Raw genomic sequence first — 16,903 nt, 5'->3', positions numbered from 1 at the left:
CAAAAGGTGGATTTTGATATGGCCTTTAAGTGAGAGAAAAACTTATTGAAAAAGAAGCCCAGAGGAACGAAGAAACCCCACAATTCTGATCTTGGGTCAGCTATGGGGATCATATTAAAAACTGTCAGTTTATCAAGGAATCCCCAGATTATTCTTCTCAAGTGATTCTGCGGAGCCTTAGGAGCATGGTTGTGCCATTTTAATCTGCCTATTTATTAATTTATTTTTACTGCTTTGGGTTTTCCTGCAATTCACCAGTGAATAATCTCTCTCTCCAAACTCTCACTCTGGAAATGTGTTTTTCTCTTTGTATTTTCTTTGATGTTTGTTCCACAACTTCCATTGAGTTATTGTCTTTTATCATAACAAGAAATTCTCATTAGTTCAGAATTTGTGATCATTCCAACAGCAACAAAACTTTTTTTAACCTATGTGCCCTCAGGGAGGAAATGTTGGCTAAGCAATTTACTAGTGAAAGCATGCTTGTCTGGAGAGTATTTAAGCCCTATGAGAAAAATCCGTGAACTCCTTTAAGGGTGTTTATTTCCATGAAACTAATATGGTCATTACCAAGAAGAATCTTTACCTAATCAATAACTATGTCTTAAAGTCCCATCAGGTGGCATTTCCTTAATCAAGTCTCAGTTACAACATGAATGTGTAAGTAATAAAGCTATGTGTTTTTTTTAAAGAAAAAAAGATAGTATAGGTCACATGGTTTGTTTTATGAGCTTAACTATCATTTACCTCCCAAATGAATAATCCTAGTCTTCTGTTCAAGATCATGAATCTACTTATAACCTAAGTTTAAGAAGCATAATTTTCTTGTCTATACAATTTAATTCAAAGGTTGTGGAGATGAAGAGAATAAGGCAATTCAGCCAGCAGTTTATGATCAGGAATGCTTGAAGACCAGTGCTGCTATGCTTTCATGGAAGGGCCAACTCCAATGTCATTTAAACCAAATGAAGCTATAACAATGTTTTGGAGATGGTTGCTCTTAAGGGTGAGAGGGCATGGAGTACACTGTTTACTCTGTCAGAAAACAGATGCGTGGTAATGAATGAAATTCCTGCTCTTCAGTTTTGTTTTTCACCAGCCACATTATTGAGTCACTGTGAGTGATGAGGGTTGTGAGAAGAACAGTTGGCACAATTGAGAACAGCTTTTATTTGAGATCAGCGACCTTGCATTTATTACCTTCCCTTTGTGAGGTTATGTCTTCTTACCTCTTGGATGTGGGAAGCAATACAGCAAAGTGTTTAAAAGTGTGGGTTCTAGAAACATAGACAACGGGATTTGAATCTCGGCTGTGCCATTTACTAGCTGGTATTTAATTTATCTGAACCTCAGCTTTCTCATTTGTAAAATAGTGATAAAAATAAAACCTACCTCAAGGTGCAAAGATTCAGTGAGTACCTGATATATAGTAAATAGTCAATGGATATTTTCTGATCTTAGGCCAAGTGGAGTCTTAGTTCTGTGAATGCCAAGTATAATGTCTATTTCTAATGGCAAACAGTAGTGTCAGCCATCTATAGCTGTTTCAGAAACACTGGATCAAGTAAGCTGACCTAATCTATTGTGTCAGGCCATTGTGATGGCTCTACTCAGTTCCTCTCCCAAAATCAATGCCTGTTGTTTAGAATGCCTTTTGGCTAGCAGGGGACAATCACAGACATGCCAAGCTCCTTAATATCACTCAAGTTCACTCATACATGGGTGGCACCAGAGCCAAGGAAATATCCATTTATTACTCTTTTTATGTCACATTTTTCATGTCCTCTCCTCCAACTGGAGTGTCAAGGAAAACATAGATTACACTCTTTCTATCATTGTTCATGAAATAATTGTTAAATACTTTCTAAATCATGATAATTTGATTGATACTGAAGGAAAGAGCAGAAATTTATGTTAGGGTTGGAAGAGAGTAGGCGTGCACACCAACACAGTGTGTGGATAGGAGGCAGGAGTGACACAGACAATCCACAGTAGAAGAGTTGGTGACCTCCAAGCAGCAGCTTGACACACCTGAGCCCTGCTTGAATCCCATCTCAGTCCACGAGTGTCAGGGCCTTAAAGCATGATGATTTGATGTGATCCAGGGCTACTTTCTTTATCAGCATTATATAAAAGCTCAGTGGGAGGCCAGTAAGGTAAACATTTCATCAGGACATGCTCCATTGTGCAGAAGGTTAAATTTACAAGTGAGCTTTGAAGATCTCCGAAATTCCTTTGGGATTACATCTGGGGAGAAAGTCTTGGTAACCTGAACTCTGTCTTTCAGGAGAATAATAAACACATGGAAAAACTTATTTCTTCAATCTATTCATTAATTCCTTCATTTGCCTATTTATTCAGCACCCCTCTGTGAGAAGCACAGAGCATTTGGTACTGGGAATACAAGGGTGTGGTCCTTGTTCTCAAAGTCCGTGAGGGTAAGTTATGTCTCCAATTGCGGTGATAAGTTAGGCCGAAGGTGTGGGGAAAAGAAAGAGAGATCAGCCTGTTACTGTGTCTATATAGAAGGAAGTAGACATAAGAGACTCCATTTGGTTCTGTATTTGAGATGCTGTTAATCTGTGACCCTACCCCCAACCTTGTCCTTGCAAGAGACATGTGCTGTGGTGACTCAAGGCTTAATGGATATTGGGCTGTGCAGGATGTGTCTTTGTTAAACAAGTACCTGAAGGCAGCTTGCTGGCTAAAAATTCTGCCCGTCCCTGGGCAATAGAACATCTCGGTGTAAAACCCATTGTGTGCTTTGTTTACTGAGCAAGGAGAAAACCGCCTTTAGGAATAAGGTGGGACTTGCTGGAGCAATGCTGCTAAAAGGTTTGTGGAGAGTTTGCATATGCATCTCAAGGCATAGCATTTTCCTTTAAACTTATTCATGTTCCAGGGATTTTTGTTCATATGTCTTATTGCTGATTTCCTCCCTACAATGATCCTATTGTCCAGCCACTCCCTTATCTTTTTGATGGTAAAGATAATTATCAATAAATACTAAGGGAACTCAGAGACCGGTAAGCTGAGCGCCGGTCCCCTGGGCTCCGCTCTTCTTTCTCTACACTTTGTCTCTGTGTCTTATTTCTTTTCTCAAGTCTTCGTTCCGCCTAACGAGAAACACCCACAGGTGTGGAGGGGCAGGCCACTCCTTCAGAAGGTCAGCAAGCTGCTTCTGCAATGGGAAAGATAGCAAGCATTTTAGGTTTCATGGGCCGTAAAGTCACTGTTACAACTACTCAACTCTGCCATTGTTACATGAAAGCATAGGTCATTTGTTAAAAAAACAAAACAAAACAAAAAACAACAACAAAAAACAAACGGGTGTGAGCATATTCTAATAAATCTTTATTTGTGGACATAAAAAATAATGTGAATTTCATATACTTTTCGTGTATCATATAATATTATTATTCTTCTGATTTTTTCCCCAAGCATTTAAAACTGTAGCAGCCATTCTTAGTTTATAGACTGCACAAAAACAGGCAGTGGATCAGATGTTGTCGGCAAACCATACATTGCCTACCTCTGATCCAAGACATGGTCACTGTTATGGTTTGAATGCATCCTCCAAACTTCCTTTGTTGGAGACTTAATCTCCAAATTCATATGTTGATAGTATTTGGAGGTGGTGCCTTTGGGAGGTAATTAGGACTAGATAAGGTTATTAAAGTGGAGCCCCCATTGATGACTTTGGTGGCTTTGTAAGAAGAGGAGAGACCTGAGCTGACATGTTCTTGCCCTCTCACCGTGTGATGCTCTCCTCGATGTTACCACCGCAGCAAGAAAGCCCCCACCAGATGTGGCCTCTTAACGTCGAACTTCACAGCCTCCAGAATTGTAGGAAATAAGTTTCTTTATAAATTACCTCATCTGTGGTATTCTGTTATAGCAACAGAAAACGAATAAGACCGTCACTGATAGTTTAGATCTGTGATTCCTAAGTCCAGCTGCTGTTCACCCTAAATGAAGATCCAATCAACACTCTAGGTGTAATCCTTATCTCCCCGCTACCCTTCTGCTTCTCTCAATCTCCTGACCTCGACTCTCACTCCACAGGTCTTTCTATAGAACCGAAATCTTTTTATGCATTTATGATACTTCTGGGGACATCTGGGGACTTTTTTTTTTTCCTGTGAGAAAATGAAAAGGACTCCAGTGACTATTTGGTCTTGAAACAGTTTAATTTAGTTTTTTTCTTTATTCCCTTTCCCTATCTCCATTCTAGAAATTAACATAAAAATTCATTCTGGCTAAATTCCCAATACATTTTCACAGTGAGCATTTTCTGAAGTGAAAATTAGTAGCTTCCTTGCAGTTTCATCAGGAATGTGAAATTTTGGAGCTCACGGGGTGGAGAACTCAAACCCATTTATGAATTAATACATGCTGTTGAGGGTACCTCACTGTCTGCTGAGTGCTGGGGAATCTTTTCTACAGAATCCTGAGTATCTAAATAGTATATTTTAATTTCCTTTCTCATTGTACAGCGAGAAAATACCATGTTTTATTTGCAAAAATGAATTTTGGAACAACTAGTACCTATATAAGATTACATTATTTACACCATCCTTAGGGATTGGCAGCACCTGGGGTAAGTTACAATGTATCTTTCTAGTTCCTCCTCCTCCTCCCCCTCTCCTGATTTTTATCCAGGTGAAATCTAGTTACAGTGAACTTTAAGGGCAACCTCAAATAGGAACAAATGTTAGTGGGGATAGACATATGGTAGAGGGGCTTGGGGAGATGACCTCTGCCTTGGTCTAGCTCTAGCCATTTGGGCCCTGAAGCAGCCTTGAATCCTTCAGTCTCCAGACCTAAGCTATTGAGGTAGCATCCAATTTTTTTTTTTTCTTGGAATGGCTCTGGTCACTCAGGTCCAAAACCTGTAATGGTATAGAATATCTGGCTTCTCTGGCAATTTATAGGGGCCACAGAAAAGTAAATCAACTTGTAATTGTTAAAGACATTTGTAAGCTCAAATCAGATAGATCTGGATTTGAATCCTAGTTTTTCCAGTTGGAAGCCATTGTAGATGTCAGAAAAAATAATTAATTTCTTTATGTATTAGTTTTGATAGCTATGAAATGGAGAAAAAAACCTGTCTCATAAAATGAAGATGAGGATTAAATGAGATAGTAAATGCTCAATAAAAGACTGAGGAGAGCATTTATTAACAATTCATTACAAATGCTACCACTCTTTTTTTTCCCTTCACTCATGCTGCAAATATTTATTAAACCATTGCTTCCTTCTGAGAATATAGAAAAATGGAATAGATGTACAAAATGAAATGCAGAAGCTTGCATTTGAGTAGAAAAGGCAGCCATCTGCTTCAGCAAATGTAATACAGGGGGTAAGCATAAAACAGAGGCATATCCCGGCCGAGTGGCCCCCAGGGGCCAGAGTCATTAGCACACCTGAGGATGTCAAAGAGGACGTGTTCAAGCTAAGTGTTCCAGGATGAATAGGAGTTTTCCAAGTAGTCAAGGGTGAAAATATGTTTCCACTAGAGGGATAGTGCAAGAGTTTGGTTTTGCTAGAGTTTAAGGTAGTGGAGAAAGTGGTCCCAGAGTCTCGGGAAAGACGCTGGGGCCGGGTGATGATGGCTCCGGAATGTCACACTAACCAGTTTGAATTCTGTCATACTCAGTGGGCCTTTACTACGTGAGGAAAAGCAGAATGACATTAATGAGGTGATGCTCTTCCCACCTCTAAGTGTGACTGACCCAGAATAGAGACCCTAGAAAGCTCAGTCACCACTGATACGTCCAACCCTTCACTTATACATGAGGAACCTGAGGCCAGAGATCAAGTCATTCTGCAAAACACCTGATCAAGCATGAACAAAACAAAAATAGGTTATCTGAGTCTAGCGCTTAAACTTCCTCCATATTAAGATCCTCATTTAAATCCAGGCTGCTTCATCTAAGCCCTGCATTCCATGTACTGGATTCCAATACAAGTACCTGGGTGCTTTACTGAATAACTGCGTCTCCCCCACCTACTGAAAGCCAGCACTGTCAGCCCTGCACGCTGGAAGTGGGGACCTCAGCTAGGAACAAGGATAGGAGTTTTCCAAGGAGGAAATGAGTCGATTGTAATACATTACAGATGCAGAAACAAATTCAAAACCCAAAACAGATTGAGAGACTTCCTTCTTTCCCTTGAATTTGCAATCGCTGTTTTAGCACTGGAAACCACCGCATCACGCGGTGGTAATAAGAGCTGCTCCCTGCTCTTATTACCCCCAGCTGCCACCCAGTCCTTCCTTCCCCAGGGCCTAGCAGGAAGCACGCCAGCCAAAATGTGTGCGTGTGCCTGTGTGTGTGTGCGAGCGTGTTTGTGTTTTCATATTACAGGTACCTGGGGGAACTCGCGCCCCAGAGCAACAGAGCAGGGGCTTGCCTGGGTCTCCTCCCATATCAGGGCCCAGAAAAAGGAGTAGAAGCTGGCTTCACCCCCAACTTCCGCAGGCTCGGTTCCAGCAGCGCCTCCACTTTTCCAGACCCTGGGCGCTTGCCTCTCTCCTCCCTTAGCAACCGGGAAGCTGTGGATACCAACGGAGGGTGGGAGCCCGGGAGGCTGCGGGTAGCCCGGGCGCCCAGGGGCGGCGGCGGCCCAGCCCAGGTGCCCGCGCACAGGGGACCCCAGTGGGGAGCCACCCCGCGGGCGCGACTGTCGCAGCGCCAGCGCGCACGGGGCCCCAGGCACCCACCCTCCGCACCTGCCGCGGGGTCCAAAAGGGATCCTGCAAAAATGAGCCATTCTCACCCCGCTGGGTAAGTGACAACTGGAGCTTTTTTCCACGCTGTGGCAGGTGGCGGCTTCAGCCAGCGGCCCCTCCTCCTCCCTCCTGCTGCGGAGGGAAGGGGCGAGAGGGGAACGAGGGGGAGGGCTGGGGAGAGGAAAAAATATACGAATTCTGGGTTGCAGCGAGGATGGCAGAAATCCCAGGCATCATGTCTCCTCCCTCCCCTTCTTCGTTTCTTTCACCCACGTTCGCCCCTTTTGAAATTTTCACCCTGGAAGGATTAAAAAATGGATGTGAAAAACGCATATATTAAGCAAGGACCTTCGCTGGGATCAAGAAGATCCTGTGGTGTGGAACATGTGTGTTTAGATGCAAAAGAAGAGGTTACCAAAATATGCATTCGTTTGGAGATTTGAGACTAGGAGATGCATTCTCGCCGCAGCTTACATATAAGCGAGGTGTGAGTTCATTCAGTATCGAAAGAGGTTTCATTGGGAAGAGGGGTATTATTTCAGAGATATTTTTCCGCCCAACTCAAAAGAATCACAAGAGTCTTTAAAAAGTATTTTAATAAAGGAAGCTTATATGGCACAGGAAAAGAGAGGAAGGAGTTGTGTGCCTGTGTATTTACTCATGATCTTCAGTTGCTTTAGGTAGGTGAACCCCTTAGAGGACCTATTTTGGCAATATTCATTGTATTCTAGAAAGAACTCCGTCATCATTGGCTGTTGAAAAAAAAAAGGTTTCTTCTTTTTTTTTTTTTTGGAAGGGAGACTATCCAATTTCCTCCTGAATTAGACAATGTAATGCATATTAGACAGTTTTTTATTATGATACATTTAGTAAGAAGATAAATATCCTAGTCAATCTTGCAATTAAATTGAAGATACTTTCCTTTTAAATTGCATTTATTGCACATTTTTAGGAGCAGCAAATTAACAGAGGACAACATATTTGAGATCATTTGGAGTTTGTGATGTTTGAAATACCACATTAGTCGTTGTGTTGGAACTTACACCGAAACTTCAAGATTTTACTTTTTTAATGAATTCTCTGAGTGTAATGACATAAATGAAAATGTTTGAAAAAACTAAAGCCATATAAGGTGCCATGTTGGAAATCATTCTGAGAACTTTTAGAAAAGTGATGTAGCTATGATTAAATGAACTTTTTGTTTTGTCTCAAGTTGAATTTAATTTAGGTACTTTTAAACATTTTGATGCTGAACTCCTGTGCAATTTTAGTTTTCTGCGGGTCATGTAAGATGTAAATAGCACTATTTTTCAGCAGCTGATGTTTGCAATATGTTTGCATTTGGGAAAATAAACGTGTCAGTCATGGTTGTCTTCCTATGTTTTTCAAGTTTTTGGCTAGTTAGAATCTGATTAGACCATTTAATCATCTTTTTTAAAATGTGAAAAAAACCTGTAGCTATTTATTAAACTGTGCATGATTAAGATTTCAGAAACTGAAGTCAAATTTTTCTGAAGTTCCATTAGTTCCAAGCCTATGGGGAAAAGGGAAAATTTGTGATTTAATGAAAGAGTATGTTACATGGTTCTCTTCAGGAAAGATATTAAGATGGCAACAAATACTTTGCACCTATATGGTAAACTCCTGAAAAGTAAGCACCATATTATATTAATTTCTCTGCCCCCTTTATTTAGGACAGTGTTCAGAACAAAATAAAACTCAATAAATATCTGTTGAATAAATGGTATCGCCGGATGGTGCATCCAATCTAGAGGTGCATGTATTTAGAAATGAAAACTTTGTTAGAACTAAATATTTTTTAAGTGTCTACCATGTGCCAGGCTCTATTCCAGTGTTTTACATGAACTACCTTATTAAATCTTCCCACTCATGCCGGTTTTTAGTCACCCTCATTTTTAAAGATAAGGATTTTGAGGACTGAGAAGTTTCTAGAAGTAGCATTGCTACGAAGGGTAAGGGCTAGAATACAAAGCCAGACAATATAGCATTAGAGTCATTGCTCTTCACTATCACAATATGTTGCCTCACATGGTCAACAACTGAGATGTGCAGGAGCCTAAATACATAAAACTTTGTGTCTGGATCAAACCAACATCTGAAAGAGGATGGCTGTATGTAAGTATCTAGTATTTTGATAGATGATTAGAGGCTAATTTTGTAATAGTGTGTGTCTGTACATTTTTTTGGTTTTAATTTGTCAAAAGAAAAGACAATAAGCATAAATACAACAAATCTAAATGTCTTAAAATTCACCCAAGAACAAAATTATTTGAATTGCTAAAGTTTTTCCTCAAATGAAAGTAGTGACTTTTTCTTGCTTATGTTACCATTTGGAAATAATAAAAGTTTCAGTAGCAAATAAAAGCCTTCATTAAAGCTGAGAAGGCTTTTCTATCATTACTAAAGCAGCTTGTACTTATTACATTTTAAGGGTAAAATGGTAATAAAATGCAGTTATACACTAAAACAAAAATTTTAAATCCCTCAAATGCCACCAATCAATAAATGATGTCCTGATTCCTTCTCTTAGTGCTTCCTTTGATTTTCATTGCTTACTTAATTATAGCATGAAGCACTTGATGTAAACATTGCAAAGGGCCTGTGCTGGCTTTGTTTAGATAGAGTTTGGAGTAAATAAAAACGGTTTTTAAAACTTCTGCCAAAGATAATAGAGATTTTGAATCTGAGCTGCATCATAATTTGGTGGAAGTCAACTATAAAATACCATTTCCAGCATTGCTATCTCAAATGAAATTGTTTTAGAGTAGAAAATTATAATTGATTGTCCCTCTAGTTTGCTAAATCTCACTCATGTTGCTATTTGTGTGTGTGTTTATGGATTGTGCATGAGTTCTAGAGGTGGAATGGGGATTTTATATCCCTCAGTCATGCATGAGGATAAAATGATATGGCTCTTCTGGCTCCTTCAAAGGATCATCACTGAATTCATGTGAAGTTGGCTTTCTGTGTGAAAGATACACTTGGCTCTAAATATAGTCACACTCATCTGTAAATTTTCTTTGAGGAAGGATGAATGAGAAGCATTATAGGTCATGTCAAGAAAAAAAGCAGAAGACATGATTTGAAAGACTGTTCAAAGGTTTAGAAGCATTTTTTGTTAGTTTAGACTTATTAGTTTATACCTTTTTAATGTAAAGAAGTGTTTCTGTAATGACAGAGTACACTGAAGACTGGTAAAGAAAGAATTAATATATCCTTAGTACTACCTGATAACTCAGTCGTTTTTCATCGAAGGCAGATTAAAAACCACTGTTAGGTCAATTGTCAATTTTACATAGTATGTGTATCCAAGAGGGACAACAATGATAAACCCACCACGTTATTTACTACAGAAACGTCCATTACATTCTTAAGTAGCATACATTTCTTGCCTTCTGAGTTAGCAAACTAGGATGTACTACAGTAATATTCTAGTCTGTTACCCGCTCGCACCACCAAAATTATCTCTTTCACACAGAATTTCAGACTTTAAGTCATTAAACATTTAAATTCAACTTTGGTAGTTTCTATTCATCCTCCTGTTAAATATTAACAAATTAAGGAGTAAATTGATTGTGCTTAAATGAGGTGAATTGAATAGGCTCATTTGTTGTGCCTTCCTCTGTAAAGCATTTCATGTTATAGATTCTGCTCTTTTAAAAATACATATCGATGTCTTTTATTCTCTTACTCCTTTAACAAACATGTTCATGTAAGTAGATGGGAATGGAAAGGGGTCTATTATGGCAATGTCACTTAATTCTTTGAATTCCTTCAGAGTTATAAGGCAAATATCACATAGTGATCACACACACAAAAAAATGTTTTTTATGATCTTTCAAATGACAGCTCAATTAGGTCCTTCTTCAACTGAACTGAAAGCTAAGGATTGGAAACTACAGTGTTTGACTCGTCATGAAAGTCATTTGTTGTATCAATACCTGTGCAATACTTCAAATTGTCTGTTTCTCAGGTGTTTTTCTAAGCTCAAAGCACTACCTAATAAGACCACCAGATGAAGAGTGATGTGTCTTTCTGCTGGAAAATACAAAGATAATTATAAAAAACTAGGTGGAAATCAACATGACTGGAAGTGCGTTTTTCAGGAAGATCAATTTTAGGGGAGTACAAAGTAAACTCGAGCAATAGAAATTGATTCCCTTAAAACAATTATATTGGCCTGTTTTACACTGCTAGAAAGATACTACCTGACACTGGGTAATTTATAAAGAAAAAAGGTTTAATTGACTCATAGTTCTGTATGGCTCGAGAGGTCTCAGGAAACTTACAATCATGGTGGAAGGCGAAGGGGAAGCAAGGAACGTCTTACATTGTGGCAGGAGAGAAAGCCAGTGAAGGGGAAGTGCCATACTTCTAAGCCATCAGATCTCATGAGAACTCCCTCACTATCACAAGAACAGCATGGGGGAAAGCGCTTCCATAATCCAATCACCTCCTACCAGGTCCCTCCCTCAACATGTGGGGATTAAAATTCGAGAGGAGATTTGGGTGGGGACACAGAGCCAAAGTATATCAACTATCCTTACCCAAGTTCCCCAGGAAAGTCTTTGGGTTTCACTCAGTGTCTGCTGAGAAAAACCATCTCGGAGGATAGGTGGAGATTTGCCCAACGTATTTTGATTATTCATAAATCCATACAAGGTTTTCAGAGAGATGGGAAAATAAAATTTCTGATTCAATTCTGAATTTAAAAATGAGCCCCAAATATTCTGAATCTGAGGTAAAGTTTAATCATTTTTGAGGTTTTAAATTTCCAGTGCTATCACTTTCAATTAAAACTTTAGCCACTGAAGGTAGTACTGAAATAATCTAACCTTTAGTTATTCATTTTTGTACAGACCAAGAGAAGTAGTGTGCAGACTGAATTACTGGATTTTCCCCTGCTATGACTTACTCACTTCCCCACACAAATAGTTAATAGTGTTATGTTATGGAATGACTCCATGCATGTCAATCAGTTTAAATAAATCTGTCAAATTAAGTGGGGATAAAATTTGCAAAAAAAAAAAAAATCTAAGATTAAACATTCACATTAGTTTGTAAGTGTCTTTGTCACCTTTTTCTAAACTGGAAATCCTAAATGGTATGTTTATGATTCATATAAAAAAGGATAGAGGAAAATCAACTGAGTTATAGACAAAATAAAGACCTTGGCATCACAAAAAATTGTGAACAGATATATATTTGTGCTTTTGTTTAAAAAAATTAAGGTAAACGTATACATATCAGTTATTTCATTAATTGTACGTTTTGTTTAACTGACCAGCTACTAGTCCTGATCATATTGAATAGGAAGACTTGTAAAGTGCCCTACTTCTACAATGTCTACATATTCAAGGGAGAATTATTTGAGTCTGTAGACACTGCATTTTGATGTTTCCTTTGTTTATTTCTTTGGCTTAGATCCATGGTTCTAAAACTTAAGCATACAAAAATTGCTGAATAGTTCATTGAACACACAATCATGTGTATTGTACTTCATGGGTTAAATAAGTGATTTTCAAGGATAGATTTTTTTTTTTTTAACCAGATAGTATATTTGCATATTGTGCTAACTAAAAAGTTGACCCAAACATAGGATAGGATTTACCATACCTCTGGGTTCCAGCAGAGCAGAAGTCATTTTGTTCTTTCACTGGCTAGAAGCTCTAAATCACTCTCTTCTTGCACAAGTCCCAGTAAGGAAACACATTCTTCATTGACAACATCATTGCTGCAAATTGTTGTATAAGGAAATATACTCAGATTAAAGTAATTCACCTGAGAGCTTGCCTTTTTGGATTAATGTTTTTCTGGAGGAAAGAGAAAAAGATGTGACAAGTTGAATAGCGCAGCTTGAAAAATCATACCTTACTAAGGCTCTTTCAGCATCAGGATTAAAAATTTTTTGACAATTGTAAAATCATTGCTTTCATAGTGAGCCACAAGAAACATACTTTAAAAGTGAAGAACATTGAAGGGTGTAGATATATAGATTTCATATAGATCTGGATTCTTTAATAATTTCTTATTCTCTTGTGGGTCTACTCGCTCTTGCTGTCTTTGTCCCCTTCTCTCTTTTGTATGGTTAACTTTTTTGGTCAATGAGCAAGTTATTGTGAAGTGCAGTTTTTTCTGACAGTGAATGCATGGTTTCCCCATGCTCTGGGGACTCTCTTAGAGATCCTCATTATCCTCTTCTCTTTCTTCTGAGCTATCTACATGAATGTTCTGGGATGTAGAAGGTGTCTATGCCCTTTTTTTGATGGTCACCAGTGATCTTTTTCTGTTTGCCAGCACGGATAATTCAGAATCAAGGTGTGGTATTTTGAGTTTTCATGTACTCAGAAAAGATGTGCCTTATTTCTTCTGTCTAAATCCATGATACATAATTAAGTTGGTCACCTTTCTGGTTATTTCTGTGTCATGGACTCAATTGTGCCACCCTCCCCTCTGTCTGCCACCCCTCCCCTTGTAATGTAAATGTTGAAGTCCTAACCCTCAGTTCCTCAGAATGTGACTGTATTGGAGACAGAGTTTTAAAGAGGTAATTAAGGTTAAATCAGGCCAATGTGTGAACCCTAATCCAAGGTAACTGTTGTCTTCAAAAGAGGAGATTAGGACAAAGACATGCTCACAAACACGGCCATCTGCAGACCAAAAAGAGAGACCTGAAACAGACTCTTCTCTCACGGCCCTCAGAAGAAACCAACCCTGCTCACACCTTGATGTCAGATTTCTAGCCTCCAGAACTATGAGAAAATAAATTTTTCTTGTTTGAGCTACCTGATGCCTTGTTACGGCAGCCCTACCAAACTAATGCAACCTGTTTGCAGCTGCTGACGCTCCTCATTACTTGGCTCTGCAAAGGCTGAAAGTGTTTTTTATGAGAAATGCAGAATCATTTAAAATAAATGATTGGTTGATTGACTGACTGATAACATATGGGGGGCATGGGGGTCATAGTCAATTTGGGCCCTTAAAATAGAATACCATAGACTGAGCAGTTTATAAACAATAGAAATTCATTTCTCATAGCTCTGGAGGTTGGGGAGCCCAAGAGACATTTGCAGGGTCTGGTGAGGGCCTGCTCTCTGGTTCACAGAGGGCAATCTTCTTGCTGGGCCTTCACATGGCAGAAGGGGTGAGAGACTTTCTGAAGTCTTTTCTGGAGTGCAGTGGCGCGATCTCTGCACACTGCAAGCTCCGCCTCCTGGGTTCAGGCCATTCTCCTACCTTAGCCTCTGAGTAACTGGGACTACAGGCGCCTGCCACCACGCCCAGCTAATTTTTTGTATATTTAGCAGAGACAGGGTTTCACCATGTTAGCCAGGATGGCTGAGGCCTGAGGTCTCTTTTTTAAGGCACTAATTCTGTTCATGAGGGTCCTACCTTCACCTAATTGACTCCTAAAGGCCCCATCTCCTAATAGCATCATATTATGGGTTAGGATTTCAACATATGAATTTTGGGGTGATACAGACATTAAGTCTATAATATAGAGAATGGAGATCTGAAGCCAAAAGTTCAAAAGGGAGATAAAAGTCAAAGCTAACAAAAAATAGGAGTAAAAGCTTAGTGAGGAGAAATAATTAAGATAATAAATCAATGATCTCTACAGGTAAGTGTTGAACAGTTAAGTCTGATTAGTAATCAAATTACTCCCTACCTCTCAGTGCCTGATGCTGGTTGAGATATAAAATTGAACATTTTAAGCTGGTGATCCATTTTTATGTGACTTATTATTTTTCTATAATAGTCATAAACATTTACAAATTAATGAAAATTCTTAGGGCAAAATATTGAAGCAAGGAAAGAAACAGCAGGAAACTAAACAGACAATATAAATTGCACATAGTAGTTATGAAACAGCATTAAAAACTGAGGATTTTAAATTGAATTGAATCATAGTGTTTTATAGTAGCAGTTAATTTGGCATTCTCTATATGCCACAGATTGTAATATTTTATATTTGTGAATATTATTTGGCTCTCATACAAAGAAGCTGTTTCTCTTCATAGCTTGCTCCAAGATATTTACAATAATATTGTTTCTGTTGTTTAGATTGAAATAAAATAATCTGCTGTAAATTAGAGTAATAGAGTTAGAAGGAACTTCAACTCTCTGGGTACTAGGGATACAAGTGTGTGTGTTTTTTTTAATCTTCCTCTTTGTATTTATTGTATTTTGAAAATTTTTTACTTTGAGTAAAGTACCACGAGGAAAATCAAAATCATTTGAACTTCTACATCCATAAATAATTATAGTTTACATTTTTGTTATATTCCTGTGGGTTATTTAAGTTGATTATTCTGTTTTTAAAACTATACTGATAAAGCTGTGCTACTTAAAGAGCTGCTTCTAAGACTATTTTGTCTTTGAAGTTATACCAACAAGTACCACACAGATACTTGACTTGTAGCATTTGAATAGTTTTTATATCTCCCATGTAAATTGCAAACTCCATAGGGTGGAGACCATACCTCTCTACATCTTTGGGTTCTCACTGTACCCCAGGACTATGCTCCAAACTTAGCTCAATAATTTCTACCATATGTCTCTGACTTTAGTGACCTTAGGAATACTTTCAGCTGCAAGTAACAGAAAGCCAAACTACTAGTGGCTTAAATCATAATAAAAGTTATTATTTATTTTACAAGTAGTCCTACAGGTAGGTGATTATATTTTTTAGTAATATCAGGACTTGGGGTCTTATCTCTGCAACATTTTTAAATTTTTTTCTATGTTAGCAAGATGACGACCCTAGATTCAGTCATTATATTCTTATCAAACCACTCCAAACCAAAAGGAAAAAGATGGGTAAAAAGAAGACTTCTTTTAACAAAAATCAGGAAGGACATCATTTTTAGAACCCTTCCAGTAGACTTTTCTTTATATCTCATGGACCATAACTGCAACAATGGATATACTTTGCTATAACAGAGAGTAGGAAAGGGTATATTTGACTTCTTTAACTTCTACTATGGGAGATAGGCAAGGAAGACAAGTTTGGGAATGGCATCTTATAGCCAGTCAACCATGTCCACTACAAAGCTTTAGTGACTGGCTGTCTGCTACTGGACTTCAGTGGAGTTTTAGATTTTTAGATTGTTATATTTGCCAGATAGTTGTTGTGTGACCCTAAGCAAATTCTGTAATCTCTCTGATTCTTGTTTTTTTCCATCCTTGTGGGATGTATATCTGCTTTGTAGTTGTTGTTAGGGTTAAATTAGATGCTGTAGTACATTTACCACAGGACCTGACACATAGTATATGTCAATGTGTTTGCTTGGTGTCTGGTAGCTTATAATACTGATGGTACGTAAGTAGGCACAGACTTCTATAAAACAACTTCCATACCTAAGTCCTGAGCTAGATGCAGAGTTGGGTTAATTGGAGAAGGCATCCTGGGGAGATTAATTTGGGGAAAGAATGTTGAAGGCCGTCCTTCAAGACATAAAATGATCTATCTGGAAACATTTTTAACTTTTTTAGAGATGTGATCTCACCATGTTTCCTAGGCTGATCTCAAACTCCTGAGCTCAAGCAATTATCCCACCTTAACCTCCCAAATAGCTGGGATTACAGGCATGAGCCACTATGCCTGGTTGGGAAACATTTTTAAATAGTAAAAAGCACTCTTTAAAAACTTGGTGTAATTTCAGTCATCACTGCAGTAGTCTATTGTGACTTTGAATAAGTGAGAAGAGACAACAGCATTACCTGTTCATTTAGGTGACATGTTCTTAGAAGCAGGCGAGGATGCTATAAAACCATGTGAAAGCTGGCCTGTAAGGAGAAGTTAATGCCTCTAATTAACTTTTGTTTTTCAGTTCTACTTGGGTCTTGCTTAGTTTTTGGAACCTTGAGTAGAACATTAACTGTACATAACAGATTAGGATTTTTCTTTTTTTTTTTTAATTTTATTTTTTATTATACTTTAAGTTCTAGGGTACATGTGCATAACATGCAGGTTTGTTACATATGTATACTGGTGCCATGTTGGTGTGCTGCACCCATCAACTCGTCAGCACTCATCAGTTCATCATTGATATCAGGTATAACTCCCCAGTGCAATCCCTCCCCCCTCCCCCCTCCCCATGATAGGCCCCAGTGTGTGATGTTCCCCTTCCCGAGTCCAAGTGAACT

The 16,903-nt window shown here is 38.5% G+C and overlaps 1 protein-coding gene across 1 annotated transcript in view; it reads left to right on the top strand.

Annotated features, from left to right (window-relative positions):
- Positions 1 to 6,552: 6,552 nt before the first annotated feature.
- Positions 6,553 to 16,903, top strand: part of ERICH3 (glutamate-rich 3) — a 119,229-nt gene continuing 108,878 nt past the window's right edge. The window contains exon 1 of the mRNA XM_011936922.1: positions 6,553 to 6,788. Within this exon, the coding sequence (XP_011792312.1) occupies positions 6,766 to 6,788 (23 nt within the window). The 5' untranslated portion in view covers positions 6,553 to 6,765. The remainder of the gene's footprint in view (positions 6,789 to 16,903) is intronic.

Source organism: Colobus angolensis, unplaced genomic scaffold, assembly GCF_000951035.1.
Source record: "Colobus angolensis palliatus isolate OR3802 unplaced genomic scaffold, Cang.pa_1.0 Scaffold158, whole genome shotgun sequence".
NCBI classification, from domain to species: domain Eukaryota; kingdom Metazoa; phylum Chordata; class Mammalia; order Primates; family Cercopithecidae; genus Colobus; species Colobus angolensis.
The sequence above is the reverse complement of the archived record's forward strand: the minus strand, read 5'-3'. Positions and strand labels throughout refer to the sequence as shown.